This window comes from Oncorhynchus gorbuscha, linkage group LG22, assembly GCF_021184085.1.
Source record: "Oncorhynchus gorbuscha isolate QuinsamMale2020 ecotype Even-year linkage group LG22, OgorEven_v1.0, whole genome shotgun sequence".
NCBI classification, from domain to species: domain Eukaryota; kingdom Metazoa; phylum Chordata; class Actinopteri; order Salmoniformes; family Salmonidae; genus Oncorhynchus; species Oncorhynchus gorbuscha.
In genome coordinates, this window is record NC_060194.1 from 45,649,976 (window position 1) to 45,675,896 (window position 25,921).

The 25,921-nt window shown below is 42.1% G+C and overlaps 1 protein-coding gene across 1 annotated transcript; it reads left to right on the forward strand.

The window, feature by feature from the left end:
• The first annotated feature begins 4,958 nt into the window (after positions 1 to 4,958).
• On the forward strand, positions 4,959 to 24,659 carry LOC124010186 (myosin heavy chain, fast skeletal muscle-like). The gene is made up of 41 exons (XM_046322587.1): positions 4,959 to 5,018; positions 5,498 to 5,543; positions 5,677 to 5,904; positions 6,352 to 6,498; positions 7,419 to 7,575; positions 7,924 to 7,951; positions 8,864 to 8,972; positions 9,092 to 9,184; positions 9,335 to 9,395; positions 9,494 to 9,592; positions 10,576 to 10,679; positions 11,231 to 11,369; positions 11,617 to 11,735; positions 11,908 to 12,057; positions 12,152 to 12,322; positions 12,524 to 12,827; positions 13,314 to 13,378; positions 13,472 to 13,559; positions 13,671 to 13,788; positions 14,100 to 14,223; positions 14,638 to 14,774; positions 15,586 to 15,841; positions 16,064 to 16,306; positions 16,635 to 16,811; positions 16,904 to 17,049; positions 17,225 to 17,315; positions 17,629 to 18,018; positions 18,134 to 18,260; positions 18,470 to 18,588; positions 18,730 to 18,926; positions 19,017 to 19,200; positions 19,338 to 19,503; positions 20,276 to 20,400; positions 20,570 to 20,878; positions 21,101 to 21,304; positions 21,414 to 21,539; positions 21,688 to 21,858; positions 22,128 to 22,232; positions 22,436 to 22,531; positions 24,115 to 24,246; positions 24,520 to 24,659. Exons 3-41 carry the CDS (start codon positions 5,689 to 5,691, stop codon positions 24,538 to 24,540), a joined length of 5,814 nt encoding a protein of 1,937 aa, XP_046178543.1. The 5' UTR covers positions 4,959 to 5,018; positions 5,498 to 5,543; positions 5,677 to 5,688; the 3' UTR covers positions 24,541 to 24,659.
• The last annotated feature ends 1,262 nt before the right edge of the window (positions 24,660 to 25,921 follow it).

Consider the following 25,921-nt stretch of genomic DNA (forward strand, 5'->3'; position numbering starts at 1 on the left):
TTCGTCGCCAGACCCACTGGCTCCAGGTCATCTACAAGGCCATGCTAGGCAAAGCTCCGCCTTATCTCAGCTCACTGGTCACGATGGCAACACCCATCCATAGCACGCGCTCCAGCAGGTGTATCTCATTGATCATCCCTAAAGCCAACACCTCATTTGGCCGCCTTTCGTTCCAGTACTCTGCTGCCTGTGACTGGAACGAATTGCAAAAATCGCTGAAGTTGGAGACTTTTATCTCCCTCACCAACTTCAAACATCAGCTATCTGAGCAGCTAACCGATCGCTGCAGCTGTACATAATCTATTGGTAAATAGCCCACCCATTTTCACCTACCTCATCCCCACAGTTTTTATTTATTTACTTTTCTGCTCTTTTGCACACCAATATCTCTACCTGTACATGATCATCTGATCATTTATCACTCCAGTGTTAATCTGCAATATTGTAATTATTCGCCTACCTCCTCATGCCTTTTGCACACATTGTATATAGACTCCCCTTTTTTTCTCTACTGTGTTATTAACTTGTTAATTGTTTACTCCATGTGTAACTCTGTGTTGTCTGTTCACACTGCTATGCTTTATCTTGGCCAGGTCGCAGTTGCAAATGAGAACCTGTTCTCAACTAGCCTACCTGGTTAAATAAACGTGAAATACTTTTTTTTTTTTTAAATGGTCAAGCAAGTTAATGTTTACGTCATTTTTGGTTAATGAAACTATTGCTTTAGAACCACAGAGATTTACCGCAAGCTGCAAAGAAAACAGTCGCTGCCTCCGCTATTCCAGCACCATTTCAACATCTAATCACCTAATGCTTCGTCTAATACAGTGACGACTAAAATATACCAAAAACTATTTAGTCCTATCAACGTGAACTAAATATGATGTGACTGTCCTTCGTGAATATTTCTGTGTGTGTGTGTGCGTGCGTGCGTGCGTGCGTGCGTGCGTGCGTGCGTGCGTGTGTGTGTGTGTGTGTGTGCGTGCGTGCGTGTGTGTGTGTGCTTGAAAGTAGACAAAAACCTGAACTCACCCTACTTGTAGAGAAACACCAGCAATGACATCCTCCTCTTTCATGTTGCCTAAACAGTCTATGATTCTGTCATACAGTACACACTTCTAGTTTTTGTTGTCCTAGGCTACCTGGCTACAAAGCTTGCTCACTAGGCTAACATTCCTTCGTGGGCAACATTAGCTAGTTAACATTAGCCTTCTACATTTAGCTAAATTTTGAACATCCATCCTCTTAGGTCAAATCAAATCAAATTTGATTTGTCACATACACATGGTTAGCAGATGTTAATGCGAGGGTAGCGAAATGCTTGTGCTTCTAGTTTCGACAATGCAGTAATACCTAACAAGTAATCTAACCTAACAATTTCACAAGGAGGAGCACAATGTATGAATTAATGTTTGGATCAGAATTGCCATTATAATCATTGGCCTGCACGGAGAATTAAGTAAAACCACAAGTCCAAATCCCCATCTCCAACCATGGCTAATTTGGGAAAGTGACAATTTTAGCCACCAGAGGACAACAACACAACGAGATGTAACAATTAAATGTTTTTCTGTCAATTACATTTCTGGATGCTGGTAATGTGATTGGTTTGAAGCCAAATCCAAACCAGCTTCTCTTGACAATTGTTTTTTGCGTGTGCCAGGACCATTCATAGCTGAGCTCACTCAGTTTAGCTCAACGTTGATTGGCTATTATTTTATATCAAAGGAGGCCAAATGCTCGCTGGCTTCCCTTGCGTTCAGTGCAACAGCGGCAACAATATCATACTCTTTTTGACCAGACCACATCAGATAGTTAGGCTACACATACTGAGACAGAGGGGCAATTCTTTCTTCGCTCGGATGCCTTCTCCGGTGAGATACATTCAGCCTCTTGCGAATTGAAGGAAATTTATGAAACACAGAGATGAAACATACATTATTTTGAATGTTTTTCGAATTGTACATTTTTTTTAGCATCCATGAATACAAGCCACTGCATTCAATTCCCTGCTGTACACAACAAGCTTCCATTCCCCCTGTCAGAAGGGGATTTACGGCCGTTTTAAGATTAAAACCTCATATGTTAAGGTCAACCCTGTTCCTTTAATAACACATACGCGTCTTTTTTATTTAATGTTTTACTGGGGTGTACCTCATGAACATAAACCCGATTCCGAACAAACAAATTGAGTAAAATATTGAGATGATTGTGTAGTTAAAGTTAAATGCAATTCCCTTACCACATGGCCCTGTTCATGGGATAAATAGCTAAATTATAAAGTAGAGGCTATTTTCATCAGGTCTTCAGTCATCCCAGATGTAACAGCTGCTGTAGAGGTCAAGGCTATTTGTAAACGCAGGGGAATTAACAATAAATAAACTCTCCTGTAGGTGAGGTCCTTGGGACTGAACTAAAACATACAGGTTCCTTAAAAGTGGTGCATGGGAAAGACAACAATATCAGCAATGTTTTATTTATTTAACCAGGCAAGTCAGATAAGAACAAATTATCATTTGCAACAACGGCCTACCCCGAACGACGCTGGGCCAATTGTGAGCCGCTCTATGGGACTCCCAATCACAGCAAGTTGTGATACAACCAGGAATTGAACCAGGGTCAATAGTGACACCTCAAACACTGAGATGCAGTGCCTTAGTCCGCTGCACCACCCGGGAGTCCCGAATGCAACGACACAATATATTTATTTTAGTTTTCAGCATCACAAGAATCTCCTCTATACAATTTCCATACATCTTCAGCTCTAAACAGCCTACATCCTACAAGACTAACTTCAAAGGTTACAGATTAAACGATGTACTTCCTGTATCTCTGCCATCGACTGTATGGGATCAAGATGTTTGAAGAAAAGCTCAGCAGCTGTGGTTTGATACCATCTCTATGACGGAGGGTCATAAAACAATCCTAAACAACTTTAGGCTGCATGTATTTCTGACACTCAGTTTCAGAACATGGCCATTGGCTGCAGAGAAGGTCACTGACTGGGTTGACTACTTCTTGTATGCATGACCTTAATGTTACATTTGGTCCCTCCATTTACGTCATACTGCATGCTGAAAAGTGAAAACCTCATTACCTATACCAGCCATCCTCAACAGGTGGACTGCGGTCCCCATCCACACCCAGAACGGGGTCATGATGGACAACAGTTCCCGACAAAACAAATTATAGTATATATATTAATTTGTTTTTTAAGGAACTCAGTCAGGCTTTCAACTTACCCTTGAAGTTTTTAATTGTGGAATGCACAAGCTGCAATTTCATCATTTGCAGTTTTTCCTCTTGTTGTGTCAGTCAAACGGAGGTATTTATGACAGTTGATTAAAGATAGATATTTATGACAGTTGATCAGTAAGCCCATGTCAGCTAATGTTTTTAAGCCCATTGATTTTGTTGTTGAGACTCTCAGATATCACATGATAAAAACACGAGACATGACTAAATGTCACGTCTTATGTGGGGGGGGCATTTGTATGACTGGACCATTTAAAATATAATTTGAGTACCCCTGACCTATACTGTGGAACACACAGAGATCCGATGCAGACCAGCACATTATTTTCACCATATTAGTCCATCATGAGGTCCTCACGTCGCCTTTATTGGCCACTGTAATAAATTTAGAGCAAAATATGGGTCCTGGAAAATAAGATGTGAGTGAACCGAGCCCAGCTCAGTTGTCTTGTGGATCCATGCCACAGCTTGTGACATTTCATTTCCAGATATAGATTTTTACTGGCTGTGACATTTTAATGGATGAAATCATGTAAAAAAAATGCTGACTTGAGCCAAGGTGTTGGGGTGTCTCAGGCAAACTCCTGTCTGTGGTGATGAAACTACAGACTAGGGGCTCGATTCAATCCAACCAGAAGATCTGCGTTGTACCACGGGTTGACATCTAAAGGGACATTTCCTATTGAGCCGACATATGCAGCGTTTACCGTGAATTCAGTCTCCGGCGACATTGCCTTTAAATGTCAGTCGCACTACAATGCAGATCTTCCACGCTACGGATTGAATGGAGGCCTGGGTCACGCCCCTTAAAATGTATTGGATCAAGACTTCCATTCCGAATCCTCCCGGCCCTGCCAAAATACGTGAAATATGTACAAAGCCAGTTTTATTATGCCAGTTTACTAATGCCAGTTATTAATAGTGTATCAGGGGTATTCAACTTCTGTTCTGGACAGCCATCCACATGGTGTTCCAACGTTTATTCCACCCCAGCATTAACACAACGCCTTCAGCTAAATCGTCTGATCATAATCTTCCATTTAGTACTGAAATCAGGTTCAGTACGTTAGTGCTGCAGTGGAAGAAATACAAATCAGTTCAACTATTCTCAGATGATATTTTATGAAAACTATTTTAATGGTATTGGGGCAGCATGGACTGACTCCATTACAGTACTTGAGGGCCGTGGTTGTAATATTGGAACACATTTGATAAATAAACGAGTCATTTTTATTTGAACCTTTATTTAACCAGGAAGGGCTCATTGAGATTTAAAATCTCTTTTTCAAGAGCGTCCTGGCCAAGAGAGGCAGCACCAAGTCATTACAAAAATTACACACAAACAACATGAAAAACTACCAAGTAAACTAGTAGAAACCATTGAATTCACAAGACTAAAACAAAATCAAAAACAGCTAAATAAAAACATTGACAGGTCAGGGAATCAGTCTCAAGATCATTCATCAGTGATTTAAAAAATGATGACGTTGTCCTAATTATTAAAATACATCTAATTTAAGTATATTCTGTGAAATTCCATTGAGAGACGAATATGATATTACAAAGTCATGTAACGGGAGTGTGTGGGATGCTCCCTGGAGTGGGTGGGGATAGTGAGACACAGAAATACAGAGGTCTCTCATCCAATCCATTTCCTTCACCAGGGTGGTCCAGAATTAACTTTTGCTTGGTTGGCACTTCCAACCAGATATAAGGAAGCTGAGGACCCAGCATTCATAAGTCAGATACCTTCTCCTTCTGTGGTAAGACTCTCTCCACCTCCGTAGATTTTTACATTCACTCAGGTAGTAGCTAAATGCAACGTTTGAATTGAGTTCTGCATTTTCTTTGTGCATGTCTCTTATACGATTTTACAATATGCAATCAAGTGGCATTGAATAAAACAATTTTTATTATTATTATTTTAACATTAAAGGTGTTATCACTAAAAATCTATAACTTGAATTCACAGTCAAAAGTGGTGCTCCTGCACTTGTTTGTAAATTGAGGGGGTGCTCTCAAATGTAACTGGGTTTTCAGAGGTATTTATTTAAATTCTTGACCGAATGTCTAGTCATCTAAGTTGCCACCAGTAAAATGAAAGTTACCAGTTGCACCTTGTAGTTGAATTGGACATGGCTGTAATGATTTGGGTTGAATGTTGGCATTCAAATTGTTTTCTAGCCTTTCGGGGGACTAAATGATAAGGCTTCAGAATTCACAACACCCTAATGTTTCACAGGCTCAACCAAGAAGTACAACTTCATCTGTAGGAGGGGAAAACGAAGGTGAGACATTGTTTGAGTCTTCATGTAAAAACGCTGAAAATATTGTGTAAGAGATACTGCTCGTCTAACTCTGTTGACTGTGGAGGAAGCACCACAGAGTCATTCTAGTTTCCTTGTTTCATCTCTTTCCTAGTAATCCGTCACCATGAGTACGGACGCGGAGATGCAAATCTACGGCAAGGCTGCCTTGTACCTTCGTAAGCCTGAGAGGGAGAGGATGGAGGCACAAGCCGCACCTTTTGATTCAAAGAACGCCTGCTATGTGACGGACAAGGTGGAGCTGTACCTAAAGGGTTTGGTCACTGCCAGGGCCGACGGCAAGTGTACTGTGACAGTCACCAAACCTGACGGCAGTAAGGAGGTAAGTCTGATCTGAAAAGTATTCAAGTTCAACTTTGTGCCATGAGTCTATTTCTTGAAAAATCATCCAAATGAATGAAACAAAATGCCTATAAGGCCATATGAAATCAGTAATAAAAGATTGTTTTTTTTGTAAGCAGAGTCTAACCTTGAACAATGGAATGAATTATTGTTATTTATTAGTCCAGAATATCCATGCATGTGTCAATGGGCGATAACAGAGTAGTTGGATTCAACTGGGGTATGCATTTAAAAAAAAGATTGAACTAAATAATGAGCAAAACGCATTCAGTCCTGTCCAGTTTGATCTGTGTGTAAGGTCCTTCTGTAGCTCTGTTGGTAGAATGTATGCACACATGACTGTAAGTCGCTTTGGATAAAAGCGTCTGCTAAATGGCATATATTATATTATTATTATTATATTAATGTAGATTTCTGACTGTTTCAGGAAGGAAAAGAGTTCAAAGAAGCAGACATCTATCAGATGAACCCCCCTAAGTACGACAAGATTGAGGACATGGCCATGATGACCTACCTGAATGAAGCCTCTGTGTTGTATAACCTCAAAGAGCGTTATGCAGCATGGATGATCTATGTAAGAAACCTGAATAAACATACACACACACATACATCAACATAAGAAATACACACTTCCAGGACTACACATACATCAACATAAGAAATACACACTTCCAGTACTACACATACATCAACATAAGAAATACACACTTCCAGGACTACACATACATCAACATAAGAAATACACACTTCCAGGACTACACATACATCAACATAAGAAATACACACTTCCAGGACTACACATACATCAACATAAGAAATACACACTTCCAGGACTACACATACATCAACATAAGAAATACACACACAGTACTACACATACATCAACATAAGAAATACACACTTCCAGGACTACACATACATCAACATAAGAAATACACACGTCCAGTACTACACATACATCAACATAAGAAATACACACGTCCAGGACTACACATACATCAACATAAGAAATACATACATACAGTACTACACATACATCAACATAAGAAATACACACTTCCAGTACTACACATACATCAACATAAGAAATACATACATACAGTACTACACATACATCAACATAAGAAATACACACTTCCAGGACTACACATACATCAACATAAGAAATACATACATACAGTACTACACATACATCAACATAAGAAATACACACTTCCAGTACTACACATACATCAACATAAGAAATACATACATACAGTACTACACATACATCAACATAAGAAATACACACTTCCAGTACTACACATACATCAACATAAGAAATACACACTTCCAGTACTACACATACATCAACATAAGAAATACACACTTCCAGTACTACACATACATCAACATAAACACACTTCCAGTACTACAAACCAAAACATACCACTGCAGTAGACCAACAAGAAAACAAGTAGATTCATCCGATTTGATTGAATCCCTTTCATCCAGACCTACTCTGGGCTCTTCTGTGCCACGGTGAACCCCTACAAGTGGCTCCCCGTGTACGACGAAGAGGTCGTCAACGCCTACAGAGGGAAGAAGAGGATGGAGGCTCCACCCCATATCTTCTCCGTCTCTGACAACGCCTTTCAGTTCATGATGATTGGTAAGAGCTCTCATGGATGGATGGATGGATGGATGGATGGATGGATGGATGGATGGATGGATGGATGGATGGATGGATGGATGGATGGATGGATGGATGGATGAATGGAGGGATGGATGGGTGAATGGAGGGATGGGTGGGATGGGTGGGTGGGTGGGTGGATGGGTGGGTGGGATGGGTGGGTGGATGGAGGGAGGGAGGGTGGGAATCTAATGTTTCTCATGTAGGTTTGAACATTTTGTTTTGAATATCTGATTTCATTAGCCTTAGTAAATGTTCCAAAATGAAATTCATAATATACCCATAATGTTGCTTAAGTATAATAAACATGATGTTTTTTGTTTCCAGATAAGGAGAACCAGTCCATCCTGATTACGTAAGTTGTTTGTGCTGAGCGATTAACCAAAATGTTAATAACTAGGGAAAGGGGATACCTGGTCAGTTGCACAACTAAATGCATTATACCCTTCCCCCTCTGGCATTAGTGCTTCATCATTTAGTCACATTACTTTACTTGAATATTTAAGTTGTATACAGAACCCAGAGTCTCTGGTAGCACAGCTGGCGCTGCAGTACAGCACCCTTAACCACTGCGCCACCCGGGAGGCCTCGCATTTGTTTCATTTGATGACTTAATTTTTTAATTTCCAAGTCATCATCTATTTTCTAGAGAGCTGCTGCCTATGTTGTCTGACAGAATCACTGTTATAGTAGTTCTACTTTTATGACTGCTGAATACCAACTATCCATCATTTAGATCATATATTTTCAGGTATATATGGAAATCAGATCCAAGTGATTATAATGTAGGACATCTGTTCTCAAAGTATTCCCACACATAAATAGAGAGACATATGTGATCATATCCCAATGTAATCCAGGTTTGAAATTATGATGTTTTTGTTCAATCTGTTTGGGTTTCTTGCAGTCAATTTGCAGTGCACAAATTATTTACAATTATGTTCCGGCCCCCTCCTCAGAAACAAAACAACATCTGCTTTAATGTATTTGGGATTATTTTGGACTGGGCTATGTGCAATAATACATCAATGAGTGGGAATATTTGTTAATTATTTACTTCTGTTAGAAAACAGGTCAACAGTGTATATTTTACATTTACATTACATTTAAGTCATTTAGCAGACGCTCTTATCCAGAGCGACTTACAAATTGGTGCATTCACCTTATGACATCCTTAACTTCCAGTAGAAGTTAAGCTATTTCTTAGTGAAAGCCAATCTGAAGCAATCTGTGACTAAAACCCCTCTTTCTCTGTCATATTAACCAGTGGAGAATCCGGTGCAGGAAAGACTGTCAACACCAAGCGTGTCATCCAGTACTTCGCCACCATTGCGGTATCTGGTTCCAAGAAGGAAGTCGACCCCAGCAAAATGCAGGTAGGTTGTGCCTTTTTAACACATTTCAGTTTGGTGTAAACGGTTTTCTCCAGCGGTGAATCTTGTTTCGAGAAAGGGTTTACCAGTTTCTAAGCAACTTGTGTGTTTGTCTCAATCAGGGGTCTCTTGAGGATCAGATCATTGCAGCTAACCCTCTGCTGGAGTCTTACGGTAATGCCAAGACAGTGAGGAACGACAACTCGTCTCGCTTTGTAAGTTTGAAGGACATACTGTGGAAGTGACATTATATTTGGAAGAAAAAAGACATGTCAGTAGTTCCTTATAGTTATAACAGTCCAACAAACTAACATGTCAAGGGGTTCTATCAAATACCTATTTCTAACCCCCATGCTCTACTACAGGGTAAATTCATCAGGATTCACTTCCAAGCAGGCAAACTGGCTAAAGCTGATATTGAGACCTGTGAGTTGGATTTGATTGTTTCTCAATGATTTCCATAATTCACACGGAATATTTTAGGAGATACATTCATCACATGTAATTCTCTCTCTCTCTCCCAGACCTGCTGGAGAAGTCCAGAGTGGCCTTCCAGCTGCCCGATGAGAGAGGCTACCACATCTTCTACCAGTTAATGACAGGCCACAAACCTGAACTAGTTGGTAAGGAAAAGTAGAGTTTGATGTGAAATTATTCACACCTCCATCTGTGGAACTTTAAAAAATAAAATAATCATAGTTTATCTATTTATACTATTACAATGAGAACATCCAAGATAACAAGGCATCTAGACATGTGTCTGGTCTTTATAGATCTTTCATGGGAAAGACTGTGATGCACTACTCTAGAAGATTCAGTCCAGTCTTTTGATGCTATTTATTATATAATACATATAAACTCAGCAAAAAAAGAAACGTCCTCTGACTGTCAACTGCGTTGATTATGTGTAAATATTTGTATGAACAGTATGGCCGGTGGCATTGTCATGCTGGAGGGTCATGTCAGGATGAGCCTGCGGGGAAGGGTACCACATGAGGGAGGAAGATGTCTTCCCTGTAACACACAGCATTGAGATTGCCTTTAATGACAATGCAATGCCTGTAATGACAACAAGCTCAGGCCTCGGTGTAACGCTCATTCCTTCAACAATAAACGCAAATCCGACCATCACCCCTGGAGTGACAAAACCGCGACTTGTCAGTGAAGAACAATTTTCGCCGGTCATGTCTGGTCCAGCGACGGTGGGTTTGTGCCGGTGATGTCTGGTGAGGACTTGCCTTACAACAGGTCTACAAGCCCTCAGTCCAGCTTTCCAGTTTTCATAACTCCGACCTTTAATGTCTACCGCCTGTAAAATGTTAGTGTCTTAATGACCGTCCCACAGGTGCATGTTCATTCATTGTTTATGGTTCATTGAACAAGCATGGGAAACAGTGTTTAAACCATTTACAATGAAGATCTGTGAAGTGATTTGGATTTTTACGAATTATCTTTGAAAGACAGGGTCCTGAAAAGGGGACATTTCTTTTTTTGCTGAGTTTATCCTTGAGTCCATCTACTGAGTAAAGGAGGGTGAGATACTGTAAAGGTGGGACAGGGGAATTCTACTAGATTTAACTGAGAAGCCATTCTCCGTTGTCCACAGAAATGACGCTCCTCACCACAAACCCCTACGACTTCCCCATGATCAGCCAGGGTCATATCGCTGTGCCCAGCATCAACGACAAGGAAGAGCTGGATGCCACAGATGTGAGTTATACAAAGGGCTAACCAAACTCTAGACATGGAACGGGTAGGAACATTGTGCAATTCCAACTTGGTGACAGATGGGCACCTTTGAGTTAGTTGACATGTTTCTCAAACAAACTTGTCACGCCTCCACACTTCACCTTTAAGTACATGTAAGACAAGAAAGTGTCACTAAATGTCCCGCGAAACTTCTGTCCTTCGGTCCTTCTGTAGCTCAGTTGGTAGAGCATGGCGCTTGTAACGCCAGGGTAGTGGGTTCAATCCCCGGGACCACCCATACGTAGAATGTATGCACACATGACTGTAAGTCGCTTTGGATAAAAGCGTCTGCTAAATGGCATATATTATTATTATTATTTATTATTAAACTGTGTAAAACTGCTCTTGTGCTGCCACATAATAGTGTTGGCCAAAGGTAATCATGTGAAACAGAGAAGCTAGTCAATTCTATCCATCCCGTTTGTTCTGGAGTGAACACAGAACTGTAGTGTTCTGTAACAGACCAACCTACTGTTGAGTTCATCACTGTTGTACTTCCTCTCTAATTCCAGGATGCCATTACGATCCTGGGCTTCACTAATGATGAGAAGATGTCCATCTACAAGCTGACAGGAGCTGTAACGCACCACGGCAACTTGAAATTCAAGCAGAAGCAGCGTGAGGAGCAGGCCGAGCCAGACGGCACAGAGGGTGAGTCCCACTCATAGATATACAACATGTAAAGAGTTAGTCCCATTCACCAACATAGAAATAGAAACGGTAAGACAGACAGTACCACATCAAGGTCAGGTAGGAGATACATGATGGAGACTAAATTCCAACCTCCACAAAGATTTGAAACAAGAGGATGAGGATGAAAATCAAAACCTGTCCAGTGTAACATCAGAAACAAGCGATCTTGAGTGCCTGAGTCTGTTGATGTTGGTTCTCTCTCCAGTGGCTGATAAAATCGGCTACCTGCTGGGCCTGAACTCAGCGGAGTTGCTGAAATGTCTGTGCTACCCCAGAGTGAAGGTCGGCAACGAGTATGTGACCAAGGGACAGACTGTGGCTCAGGTAAAGTGAAACACAGCGTCTACCATTTTCTGAGCACCGGAATTCTTTCGGGGATGAGAACATTGCCTTTTTTTTCAATAGTAGGTCTAATGTTGTTTTTCCAAGCGCTTATCACCTTATGGCGAGATATGGTCAATATCTCCTGTATTCATTTGAGGTATTATCTTTGCAGGTTTATAATGCAGTCATGGCTCTGGCCAAGTCCATCTATGAGAGGATGTTCTTGTGGATGGTCATCCGTATCAACGAGATGTTGGACACCAAGAATCCAAGGCAGTTCTATATCGGTGTGCTCGACATTGCCGGGTTTGAGATCTTTGATGTGAGTCTGAGACCAGAACAAGACAATTAGTTGTGATTGAGAGGGATTACAGCCTTGTACGATGAAATGATCCCTTTTGAAATTGCTTCAACAGTACAACAGTATGGAGCAACTGTGCATCAACTTCACCAATGAGAAACTGCAACAGTTTTTCAACCACACCATGTTCGTCCTGGAGCAAGAGGAGTACAAGAAGGAGGGAATTGTCTGGGAATTCATTGACTTCGGCATGGACTTGGCTGCCTGCATTGAGCTTATTGAGAAGGTAAACTGTCTGTGAGGATTATACTGGACCACAACAGCAAAGCTCATAGCGAGTGATGTGTGATATATTATCACAGAGGTACAATGTATCTGACGGTTGAGAACTCAATATGTCTCCATATATGTGACCCTAAAGGAATAGAATCCTATAATAGCATGTTTACTAAAGGAATAAATGTTTCTTAAACCTCTTTTCTTAAAGCCATTGGGCATCTTCTCCATCCTTGAAGAGGAGTGCATGTTCCCCAAGGCTTCAGACACTACCTTCAAGAACAAGTTGAACGACCAGCACCTTGGCAAAACCAAGGCGTTTGAGAAGCCCAAGCCTGCCAAAGGCAAGCCAGAGGCCCACTTCTCTCTCGTACACTATGCCGGCACTGTGGACTACAACATCACTGGCTGGCTGGATAAGAACAAGGACCCCCTGAACGAATCAGTTATTCTGATGTACGGGAAGGCCTCAGTCAAACTGTTGGCTACCCTGTACCCTGCTGCCCCACCTGAGGGTAAGACTAGCATCACATATCTACTTCAATGACCTGGTACTCCTGCACATTGACTCGTACTGGTACCCTGTGTATCTATAGCCAAGATATTGTTACCCATTGTGTATTTTTCCACATGTTATTATTGTTCATCAATATATTTCACTCTAAATTGTAGGGAAGTCAGCATTTCACTGTTGATCTACAACTGTTGTTTACGAAGCAGGTGACAATTTCAATTGTTCTTGTCATTGAACGTATTACAATGTCTCAGGATTATTCACTGGGTTCATTTCCTCCTACAATATGTGTTAATTTACACCATCTCAGCGATACCGATTGCATTGAGATAAGTGTGAAGATATCCCGACATGATCTGTTTTATAATTAGTGTGCTTGCTGAAGACACCACCACTATAGATATCTTACATCTTGCTATTATTCTACTTACTCTGCTCTAGGAAATGTACTTCTAATTATCTCTTGACTTTCCCCTCATTTTAACAGATAAAGCCAAGAAAGGAGGCAAGAAGAAGGGTGGTTCCATGCAGACTGTGTCGTCCCAGTTCAGGGTGAGCTTCTGAAATGTGTCTATTCAGACCTTCAAAAGGTGCAATGATGATGATAAGTGATTTCTGAGAAAATGTTTTGTAACCCTCTTACAGGAGAACTTACACAAGCTGATGACCAACTTGAGGAGCACTCATCCTCACTTTGTGCGCTGCCTGATCCCCAACGAGTCAAAGACTCCAGGTGTATATTGAGTTAAATAGGACATCTTATCAGTACAGTATCACTACCCTTAACCATCTGAATCTTCAACCTGTTTATGAGTATTAAAAGAGACTTGGTTTGTTTTACCAGGTCTGATGGAGAACTTCCTGGTTATCCACCAGCTCAGGTGTAATGGTGTTCTGGAGGGTATCAGGATCTGCAGAAAGGGCTTCCCCAGCAGAATCATCTATGCTGACTTCAAGCAGAGGTACATGCAGACAAATACTAATGGGCACAGTCACCGCACAACACACACACACACACACACACACACACACACACACACACACACACACACACACACACACACACACACACACACACACACACACACACACACACACACACACACACACACACACACACACACACACACACACACACACACACACACACACACACACACACACACACACACCTGCGTTAAGGGTTTTCCCAGCATCAGCATAGGCTTATCTTTTATGTAATTTGACCAACCGGTTACAACTTGACACATGTTAAAAATGTCTCCTCATTCAGGTATAAAGTACTGAATGCCAGTGTCATCCCAGAGGGCCAGTTCATGGACAACAAGAAGGCTTCTGAGAAGCTGCTTGGGTCCATTGATGTAAATCACGAGGATTATAAGTTTGGACACACCAAGGTCAGTCAAATACAACCCAGTCATGGCTGACAACAAAACACAACTCCAATGATAATATAAACCTCAACCATTCAACATCTCTCCAGTTGATATATCCATGATATTCTTCTTTCTTCTTCATTTAACTCATTGAAAAGGTGGATAAACGTTGTACCTTTTTTTTCTCCATCGTATCCAAACGTCAGAGAAACTCAACTCATTATCATGTGCATTGTGTTAGAGTGGTATGGCTGCAGTTATATCAGTAGACATTATTCATCTACAACTGTACAATAACTAACAACTTATAAACAACCTATCCCATGGTTATGTTGTTCAATGCAGTCTAGTGGTGTTGTTCCCCTCTTTGGAGTCAACCATTTATATCTGTCCCCATCTGACTGTGGTTCCATTGACAACGTTAACCTGTTTCAGGTGTTCTTCAAAGCCGGTCTGCTGGGTGTCCTGGAGGAGATGAGAGATGAGAAGCTAGCAGCTCTGGTCGGCATGGTCCAGGCTCTCAGCCGTGGATTCCTCATGAGGAGAGAGTTCTCCAAGATGATGGAGAGGAGGTGAGAAATAGTAGACATCTTGGCAAAGCGTTCTGTCAACCCCCGGTATGTAATGCATTATTATTACATACTGTATGTGATGTGAGTTGATCAGAAGGAGAAAGGACGTCTTCTAATGCTCTACTAACGCTGCAGTTTGGGAAACTGGCAAGCTGTTCAATAGGTCATTTAAATTTGGGATATTAACATATACATTTCGTAAGAATACAAAAATGGCTCATGAGCTCAGAACCTGTCAGTCCTGTCATCGAAAGAGCTGTCTATGAATTTAATAGAGGTTACATTTAAATTTAGACAGAAAAAATAACATATACTGGAAAAACTATGCCTTTGTAAAGTTTGTTAGTAGAATTACAGTAAAATCTCCTTTAGTTTCATTCTGTTAAATAACTGTTTATCTGCACAGTTCTTCCTGTGAAAGTGTTTTTGTCAATTTGTCCTCATGAATAGAGTTGTATGGTTTGTTAAACTTTGAAATAAATGTTTTTATGTTTGGTAAATATTTTAAAGTGTCTTCCATTATCATGCCTGTTACATTTCTCAAGCCCAATTCCTCAACTGTATACCAGAATGTAGCGGGGTGGCAGGTAGCCTAGTGGTTAGAGCATTGGAATAGCAAACAAAAGGTAGCAAGATCAAATCCCCAAGCTGACAAGGTTCAAATCTGTCGTTCTGCCCCTGAACAAGGCAGCCCGCTGTTCCTAGGCCGTCATTGAAAATATGAAATTGTTAACTGACTTAACTGACTTGCCTAGTTGAATAAAGATTTGTTTTTAAATAAACATGCCACTCTATCCTTTCTGTCCACCAGAGAGTCCATCTTCTCCATCCAGTACAACATTCGCTCATTCATGAATGTGAAAACTTGGCCATGGATGAAGTTGTACTTTAAGATCAAGCCCCTGCTGCAGAGCGCTGAGACTGAGAAGGAGCTGGCCAACATGAAGGAGAACTATGAGAAGATGAAGACAGACCTGGCCAAGGCTCTGGCCACCAAGAAGCATTTGGAGGAGAAGTTAGTGGCCCTGGTGCAGGAGAGGGCAGACCTGGCTCTCCAAGTCGCATCTGTGAGTGACCAACGACCCTCATAAAGGCATATTGACACATAAATCAATACACACACACGCACACTGTGAAGTATGTGGCCAACTCCCACATTTTTATAGGCCATGTTAAAATTATATATTTCATGAATTTATATTGGTTTGCTCTGATCTCTGACTAAATTAAGTCTAAATTTTGATACACAAAGTGAGGCCTCTGTATTTTTTCTCCTGTTCTGAAACCAGGAAGGTGAGAGTCTGAACGATGCTGAGGAAAGGTGCGAGGGGCTCATCAAGAGCAAGATCCAGCTGGAGGCCAAACTCAAAGAGATGACTGAGAGGCTGGAGGATGAGGAGGAGATGAATGCTGAGTTGACTGCCAAGAAGAGGAAGCTGGAGGACGAGTGCTCTGAGCTGAAGAAGGACATTGATGACCTGGAGCTCACCCTAGCCAAAGTGGAGAAGGAGAAGCACGCCACTGAAAACAAGGTCTCGTGTTTTTACCAGTCACAGTCTAACCACCAAACAATAATCAACTGAAAACATAGCTTAACAGAAATGGAATTCAAGTCGCATTGTGGGTGCAGGAAAAATTAAAAATAGTTGATTTTCAGTTGCGGAGTACTTCCCACACTCATTGCACGTTCCCCCTCGCTCCTGAATTCCATTCAGTACACTGGCATGATATACACTACCATCTAGTGTTGAATATATGGTACTGTACTTGGTGACCCATTTCTAATATAATTTAAATGAATGCAATATATATCAAACTAAATCTCTCCTTTAAAGACTAATTTTGTTTGGCGGTTTTCAGGTTAAAAACCTGACAGAAGAGATGGCGTCTTTGGATGAGAGTGTTGCCAAGCTGACCAAGGAGAAGAAAGCCCTCCAAGAGGCCCACCAGCAGACACTGGACGACCTGCAGGCAGAAGAGGACAAAGTCAACACTCTGACCAAGGCCAAGACCAAGCTGGAACAGCAAGTGGACGACGTGAGAGGAGTTTGACATTTTGGCCATGATAGTATGTGAGATGATATTATCTTCAGTTGTTAAGATTTGAACATTGTGGTTATATCTTGTAGCTTGAGGGTTCACTGGAGCAAGAGAAGAAGCTCCGTATGGACCTTGAGAGAGCCAAGAGAAAGCTGGAGGGAGATCTGAAACTGGCCCAGGAGTCCATAATGGACCTGGAGAATGACAAACAGCAAGCCGATGAGAAAATCAAGAAGTAAACACACAGTCCTACCTGCCATATTGATCAAAACAATAGTTGTTCTTGACTAATCCTTGTAATTATGAATTACCATTTGCATGTGATTCTTGAAAGAAAACTGAATGGTATGATACTCTCTCTTTACAATATCGAACCAAAACTCTGCAATCTACGTGTTTGTGTTTCTTAGAAAGGAGTTTGAGACCAGCCAGCTCCTCAGCAAGGTTGAGGATGAACAGTCTCTGGGAGCTCAGTTGCAGAAGAAGATCAAGGAACTCCAGGTACAGTACAGAATCTCAGCTCCAGTACAGGAAAGCCAACACCTGAATCATTTCCTTCATTTCCTGAAAACAATTAATCTGGCAGCACACATTTTTCCTAGTGGCTTCTGATGGCTCAGTAGGATGGAAGATGGTGCTTCTTACTGGTCCTTCTTACCATTGTAAAGATGGTGCTTTTTACCATTGTGGTTTTGGTTCCTGCGTGGGCAAGTTAATACAGAATATATTAGTGGAACTGGCTGAGTTTGCACAAATGTAATTGTTTCAACTGCATTGTAGTGTTCATTCCTCTTGGTCCTGCCCCCTGTTCTAGGCCCGTATTGAGGAGCTGGAGGAGGAAATTGAGGCTGAGCGTGCTGCCAGGGCTAAGGTTGAGAAGCAAAGGGCCGATCTCTCCAGGGAACTTGAGGAGATCAGCGAGAGGCTGGAGGAGGCCGGTGGCGCCACTGCTGCTCAGATTGATATGAACAAGAAGCGTGAGGCTGAGTTCCAGAAGCTGCGTCGTGATCTTGAAGAGTCCACTTTGCAGCATGAGGCCACAGCCGCCGCTCTGCGCAAGAAGCAGGCCGATAGTGTGGCTGAGCTCGGGGAGCAGATCGACAACCTGCAACGCGTCAAACAGAAGCTAGAGAAGGAGAAGAGCGAATACAAGATGGAGATTGATGACCTCTCCAGCAACATGGAGGCCGTCGCCAAGGCTAAGGTGAGTAGTGATGTTTTGATCAAGCAGCGTTGAGGAGGGTCATTACCATTCAAGAGAACTGAAGGTGACAGGAGTCCCATATATAAAGTAATGATGGAACATGTTTCACTAACAGGGCAATCTGGAGAAGATGTGCCGTACTCTTGAGGACCAGCTGAGTGAGCTCAAGACTAAGAATGATGAGAATGTTCGCCAGGTCAATGACATCAGCGGACAGAGGGCCAGACTCCTGACAGAAAATGGTACCATCATCAACAATGAACAACAAACTGATGCTTTCTTTCAGTAAAACACAATACCATGTATTGTGGGATATATCCTGATAGTCCAGTCCACAATAGTTTCTAGTGTACTATTCACCACATCACAATGCCCTACAATACCTAAAAATACATTTGAAATCTTAGGAGGTCAGAGACCCCATTAACAAGGTATCCCTCTATCCCTGCAGGTGAGTTTGGACGCCAGCTGGAGGAGAAGGAAGCCCTGGTGTCTCAGCTGACCAGAGGAAAACAGGCCTTCACCCAGCAGGTGGAGGAGCTGAAGAGGCAGATTGAGGAGGAGGTCAAGGTAAGGGACATAAAACGGACACTACCGACCACAGAGTTAATAGCCATATCTTCATATAGATGGTGACTACGCCACCCTCAGACTTCTACTGTCATTTGCTGTACTATCTCTCTAATATCTCTTTGTCATTCTCTTTCACAGGCTAAAAACGCCCTGGCCCACGGTGTCCAGTCTGCCCGCCATGACTGTGATCTCCTGAGAGAGCAGTTTGAGGAGGAGCAGGAGGCCAAGGCAGAGCTGCAGCGCGGCATGTCCAAAGCGAACAGTGAGGTGGCTCAGTGGAGGACTAAGTATGAAACTGATGCCATCCAGCGCACAGAGGAGCTGGAGGAGGCCAAGTGAGTCACATGCAACAGCAACAACTCAAATATAGAGGTGGATGGTGAGGGTCCATATGTAACATTCCTACACCTTCTGTCGTCAAATAGGAAGAAGCTGGCCCAGCGTCTGCAGGACGCTGAGGAGACCATTGAGGCAACCAACTCCAAGTGCTCCTCCCTGGAGAAGACCAAGCAGAGGCTGCAGGGAGAGGTGGAGGACCTCATGATTGATGTTGAGAGAGCCAACGCCACTGCCGCCAACCTAGACAAGAAGCAGCGTAACTTTGATAAGGTGAAAATAAATCAACCTCACGCTAGGTTGACATTTTCTGTCTGCTATATGATCAATTGTGGTATAATTGTAGCATTTTTCTGATTTAAAACTCTTCATCAATTGCTTGAAATGAAAATCCCATGGATTCGCCCTAGGTCCTGGCAGAGTGGAAGCAGAAGTATGAGGAGGGTCAGGCTGAGCTGGAAGGAGCTCAGAAGGAGGCTCGCTCTATGAGCACTGAACTGTTCAAGTTGAAGAACTCCTACGAGGAGGCTCTGGATCATCTGGAGACTCTGAAGAGAGAGAACAAGAACCTGCAACGTGAGCATTTGACAGCAGTTTTACTTGGCTCATGTTTGACTAGCGTTTTGAAAATTTTGGAAACTGTAACCATCAAAATTACTATTACACCATTTTAGAACGGTATAAAATCAAATAAAAACTTAACTTGTTATCGGTATTCCTTTGAACAGCCCAAGGAAGTGGGGGCAATTAGATTTGCAAGACTGTATGAAGTGCTGATTAATTCATGAATTATTATGATTGAAGGTGTTTTCGTAAATTCCATCTGGAGTGCCAGAATGCGCTCTGGGCGTTTGTAAATTCATAGCTTAATGCTCTCGGAGAGTTCAGAGCACACACTGGACACTGGCCTACGAGTAGGTTTATTCCCAGCGTTCTGACCTCACAACAGCAGTCAAGCACCCAAGCTAACTGGCTAACGTTGGCTAGCAATTTCCAGACACAAATGAGAGAAGACCTCACTCTGACCATGTTACTCACCCTAGCAGAGCTGGTTAGGCTGTTTTCCTGTTATCCAGAGCGTTGGTGACTGTAACTGTGCTGCTGGCAACTATTTAAATACTCTTTATTGCCGACGTTTACTGACATCGACCATATTCAAAGGGTGTTGAGCATTCATAAATTCATAAATTATTCTGTGCCCTGGCACACGCAGACGAGAGCGCTCTGAAATTGGAGTAGGTAGCCAGAGTGAATTTACGAACTGCACACTCAATGTCAACTTCAGTGCATTGGAGATATCCACTGAAAATCTCCCAAGTCTGACCTGCTCCTGTGTTTGTGTGTGCAGAGGAGATCTCTGACCTGACTGAGCAGATCGGAGAGACTGGCAAGAGCATCCATGAGTTGGAGAAGGCCAAGAAGACCGTGGAGACAGAGAAGTCTGAGATCCAGACCGCTCTGGAGGAGGCGGAGGTACAAACTGCAGCTGTTTGATGGGAAAAGCAGTGTAACAATAGCCAGTGCCAGCTACAGTTCAATGCTCCCTGTATTTGTGTTTATTGTAGTAGTATATATTTAATTCCTTGTGTTATTCACATCCAAATGTATTGACCACAATTTACCCGACCTTCTCCTTGTCCAGGGAACACTGGAGCATGAGGAATCCAAGATTCTGCGTGTGCAGCTGGAGCTGAACCAGATCAAGGGTGAGGTGGACAGGAAGCTGGCTGAGAAGGACGAGGAGATGGAGCAGATCAAGAGGAACAGCCAGAGGATGATTGACTCCATGCAGAGCACCCTGGACTCTGAGGTCAGGAGCAGGAATGACGCCCTGAGGGTGAAGAAGAAGATGGAGGGAGACCTGAATGAGATGGAGATCCAGCTGAGCCACTCCAACAGGCAGGCCGCTGAGGCGCAGAAACAGCTGAGGAACGTCCAGGGACTGCTCAAGGTAAAGGGACCGGGATATCAGGCTCAAACATCTGAACATGTGGAGGGATTTGTTTGTGAATCTGTAGAAAATAATAGAACAGAGAAATTGAATAGTGTTGACTAATATACAGTAGAAAGGTAGGGATATTGGGGAAATTCTTACCAATGAACAGTTCTATCACAAATCCTATCGCCTCTACTTCCACAAGTCCTAATGAACCTATGTCATTTTGAACCCCAGGATGCCCAATTGCACCTTGATGACGCTGTCCGTGCCTCAGAGGACATGAAGGAGCAGGTAGCCATGGTGGAGCGCAGGAACGGTCTTATGGTGGCTGAAATTGAGGAGCTGAGAGTTGCTCTGGAGCAGACTGAGAGAGGCCGCAAAGTGGCTGAGACTGAGCTGGTAGATGCCAGCGAGCGCGTTGGACTGCTGCACTCCCAGGTGCGGCTCAAAGTCATTTCTCAATAAACTCAACCAAGCATACCTTTCCTGCCTTGTGACTTGTAAGTTCTCTTGAGATTCAAACAAATGGTTTTGTTTCATCCTCCAGAACACCAGCCTTCTGAACACCAAGAAGAAGCTGGAGACTGACCTGGTGCAGGTGCAGGGAGAGGTGGACGACATTGTCCAGGAGGCCAGGAACGCAGAGGAGAAGGCCAAGAAGGCCATCACTGACGTGAGTCCTTATGATCTATTGAATTACATCCACTTGATTTGTCACCAAGGGCCAATGGTTGCTGGGCTGGTTTACCACAACAAAGATCTCAGAGGGACGTTATGATTGGTGCTAAATGGTGCATACATTAAACAAACTACCATTCCAGGCGGCCATGATGGCTGAGGAGCTGAAGAAGGAGCAGGACACCAGCTCTCACCTGGAGAGGATGAAGAAGAACCTGGAGATCACAGTCAAGGACCTGCAGCACCGACTGGATGAGGCTGAGAATCTGGCCATGAAGGGAGGCAAGAAGCAGCTCCAGAAACTGGAGTCCAGGGTGAGTTAACAGCAGGGTGGATTAGGACATATTGAAAGACTGATTTCTGGAAATGTATTTGATAACATACTCAGGACCATTGTGTAATGACATTTTCTCTCAATAACCCACCAAGATAATGAACAGCTGTTATCATTACAGACCCTTCAATTAGGCAACAATTTTGCCTCATTGATTGAGTAGAACAATATATCTCTGTTTCACAAAGATTTGTTACGTCTGATTTCACCCCCTCAAACAAATGCCTACGATAATTTCTTCCAAACAAGGTTCGTGAGCTCGAGACTGAGGTGGAGGCTGAGCAGAGAAGAGGTGCAGATGCAGTCAAGGGAGTCCGCAAGTATGAGCGCAGAGTCAAGGAGCTCACTTACCAGGTAAGAGAAAGCACCTTCTTTAAACACTTCCCACTGAGCACACTGGTTAAATCAACATCGTTTCCACGTCATTTCAATGAAAATACATTGAACCAATGTGAAATAGATGTTGAATTGATGCCTTTGCCCAGTGGGTTGATGCAAACACAGACAGGTTTGTGTATGAATCTACTGGGCTTTGATTCTTTGATCTTCTCCCACAGACTGAGGAGGATAGGAAGAACGTTGGCAGACTTCAGGACCTGGTAGATAAGCTGCAGATGAAAGTGAAGGCCTACAAGAGACATGCTGAGGAAGCGGTGAGTAGCCTTCATTAGTCAAATACTCTGAAAGCATACATTCAAAAACATATTTCTTCCCTAGGAGACATTACAACATTTTAGTTTATGCTTTTCAAATGCCTCTCAAAGAAGGGCACTGATTGGTAAGCTGAAGAAAGCTGACGCTGAGTATCCTTTTGAGCATGGTGAAGTTTTTAATAAGGCTTTCAATGTTGTATCAATATACCCAGTAACTACAAAGATACAGACATCCTTCCTGACAGAGTAGCCGGGAGGAAGGAAACCGATCAGTCATTTTATCCTGAGGGCATTGGCGAGTTTAAAACGGTTACAGAGTTTAATGGCTGTGATAGGAGAAAACTGAGGAAGGATCAGCAACATTGTAGTTAATTTACTAACCTAAATGACAGAGTGAAAAGGAAGCCTGTCCAGTATAAAAATATTCCAAAACATGTATCCTTTTTGCAACAACCCACAGGGCACAGACATTTCTTGGTCTAGTTTTGAATTTAGTTGTCAACTAACTGAATTCAACGTGAAATCAACAACAAATGTCACCACTTCTATGAATTAAGGTAAAATCTTGGTTGAAAAAAAAGACAAAAAGGCGTTACGTTGATTACTTGTTGCAAATCAAATCAGTTTTCCATGTTGAGTCAACATCATCACTTTTTTTGGTTGTATAAACAACATTGATTCAACCATTTTTTACCCATCAGGAAGGCACTAAAGTAATACTGCAAAAAAAGCATAGTATTTTCAAGCATGGTGATGGCTGGATCATGTTATGGGTATGCTTGTCATCGGCAAGGACTGGGGAGTTTTTCAGTACAAAAAAAAACAGCATGACCTCGGCAAAGACAAAAATCCCATAACACAAGGCCAAGTCGACACTGGATTTGCTTACCAGGGAGACAAGGAATGTTCCTGATTGGCCAAGTTACAGTTTTGACTTAAATCTGCTTGAAAGTCTATGGTGAGACTTAAATATGTCTATCTAGCAGTGAGTAACATCCAAACTGACAGTGCATGAAGAATGTTGAAAGTAATAATGGGCTAATATTGAACGGTCCAGGTGTGTTAAGCTCTCAGACTGACCCAGAAAGATTAATATTGACTCGGGGGCTACATATATATATATATACATGTATACACATACAAAGGTATGTGGACACCCCTTCAAATATTTCAGCCACATCGAGCACACAGCCATGCGATCGCTATAGACAAAGACATTGTTCTAAATTTCATTTTTTTTTTTATTTTTTGGAATCCAGTTTGTCATTCCAGAGCTGTTTATGTAGATCGTTGACAAAAAATAACATTTCAATCCATTTCAATCCTAATTTGTAAGACTATAAAATGTGATGTAAACAAAGGGGAGTTTTTACGTCCCTGGAGGGAGTGGTTTGATCCCCCATCCCACCAATCACTTTCTCTACTGTATCATATTTCTCCCTACATACTTTGCAATCCTAAATTTGTCATATAAAAATAAAAATAAAAACTTAAAATACTTATAAAACAATCATTAATTTGCTACCTGAATCTTCAAACTTTGAATGCTGATGTTGTGCTCTCCCTCTCTGTTCCTCACACAGGAGGAACAAGCCAACGGCCACATGTCTAAGTTCCGGAAGGTTCAGCATGAACTGGAGGAGGCTGAAGAGCGGGCTGACATCGCTGAGACTCAAGTCAACAAGCTCAGAGCCAAATCTCGCAGCACTGGAAAGGTACAGAGCTGCTACTAATTCTACATCTGACTCATGCTCAGATATGACCACATCAACACCACCTATGATTCAGTCTTCACAGAAATCAATCTTGACCTTTAACACTCACTATCATGGAGGTATTTCAGATGGCTAATAAGCACATTTCATGTAGCGCAAAAAAAAAAAACTAGATTAAGGCTGAACCTTAAATGCTGGACACATTATACTCTTTCCAAGTGTAAACACACTCATGAATACAGATTTGTTATTTTCTTTGTTTGTTTTTTACAGGGCAAAGAAGTTGCTGAATAAACAAGATAAGAAGTTGCTGAATAAACAAGACAAACATCTTATATCATTTTCCTGTGTTGCATAAAATATGATTTTCATGGTGAAAATGATTGTTGATTAAAAATATGTAGGCCTACATACCCCTTGTGACGGTGGACTTATTACTCAGTACACAGTTTGTTCACACCATAAAAATATTGTAATTTGTACCATATTGTATTCTGGGATTCCAACAACAAATGTCACATATTTTGGTAAACAGATGAGTGATGGGGTTGGAGAAATGCAAACCATCTGAAATTCATAGACTGAGCTATGGATGCCTAAAATCTAAAATTAACCCTTTACACTTGGAGGGGATATATTGACCTACAGTATATGGAAAGGCACAAATTGAAGCATTTCATAAAATAAATAAAGAGAGAAGCTTACACATAACCGTGGTAGCAATTGAAAGGATTGCTATGGTGAAGATTATGGTGAAATTCTCAGAACAATGTTCTCAGGAAACAGACTGGATTACACATCATCTCTGGTGATCAGACTACGTAAACATGCTGTAAATGTGGTGGTGGAAAAATAACCCAATTGTCATACTTGACAAAAAAATGAAGATACCTTCTGTGAAAGACCAGGGGGTTTGGTCGAGATGTTTACACATATCAGATACAGACAGAATTGCATTAGCTCAGTTTCAAGGGTGTTTATTTAAATAAGAAATAAAAAGGTCTTCTCTGGGAAACTGTTCTCTGGGCTCCTGCTGTCTCCAGTGTGGAACAAAACCCAACTCCCTCCGTTATCTCTGGTACTGCCCACAACTATACATGAGTAACCTCTCTTCCCCAGTTACCACCCCCATGTGCTGCCGTTCTGGCAGCTTTAAGGGACTCGTCCAGCTGGTGAGCGATTAGCCCTTTGATTACTCACCAACCATAATCATCCTCAATTATTCCTCTCCGGAGAGCCCGTCGAGACCTGGCACGTTCAGCAGAGGGAGACATCGCCGCGTGCTGTCGACTCCTTCTGTCACGAGGCCTCGATGAGTCTCCCCTGGGTGGCTAAACTGCGGTACTCAAAAGAAATGACTCAAATGAAAGTGAGTCACCCAGTAAATTACAAATTGAGTAAAAGTCAACGCCTCTGGTTTTCAATATAAGAAATAATTTCAAATTCCTTATATAACGCTGACCAGATGGCACATTTTTCTTGTTTTTTCAGTTTCATTTACCGATAGCCACGGTCACATTCCAACACTCAGGTATCATTTACTGTTGTGTTTATTGAGTCCGCCTTATCAGAGGCAGAAGGGAGGACCATGTGTTCTATAGATGTATTGGACCATTTCCCTGTCCTGCTAAGAAATCAAATGTCATGAATTGGGTGTCAGATAAAATGTATATAT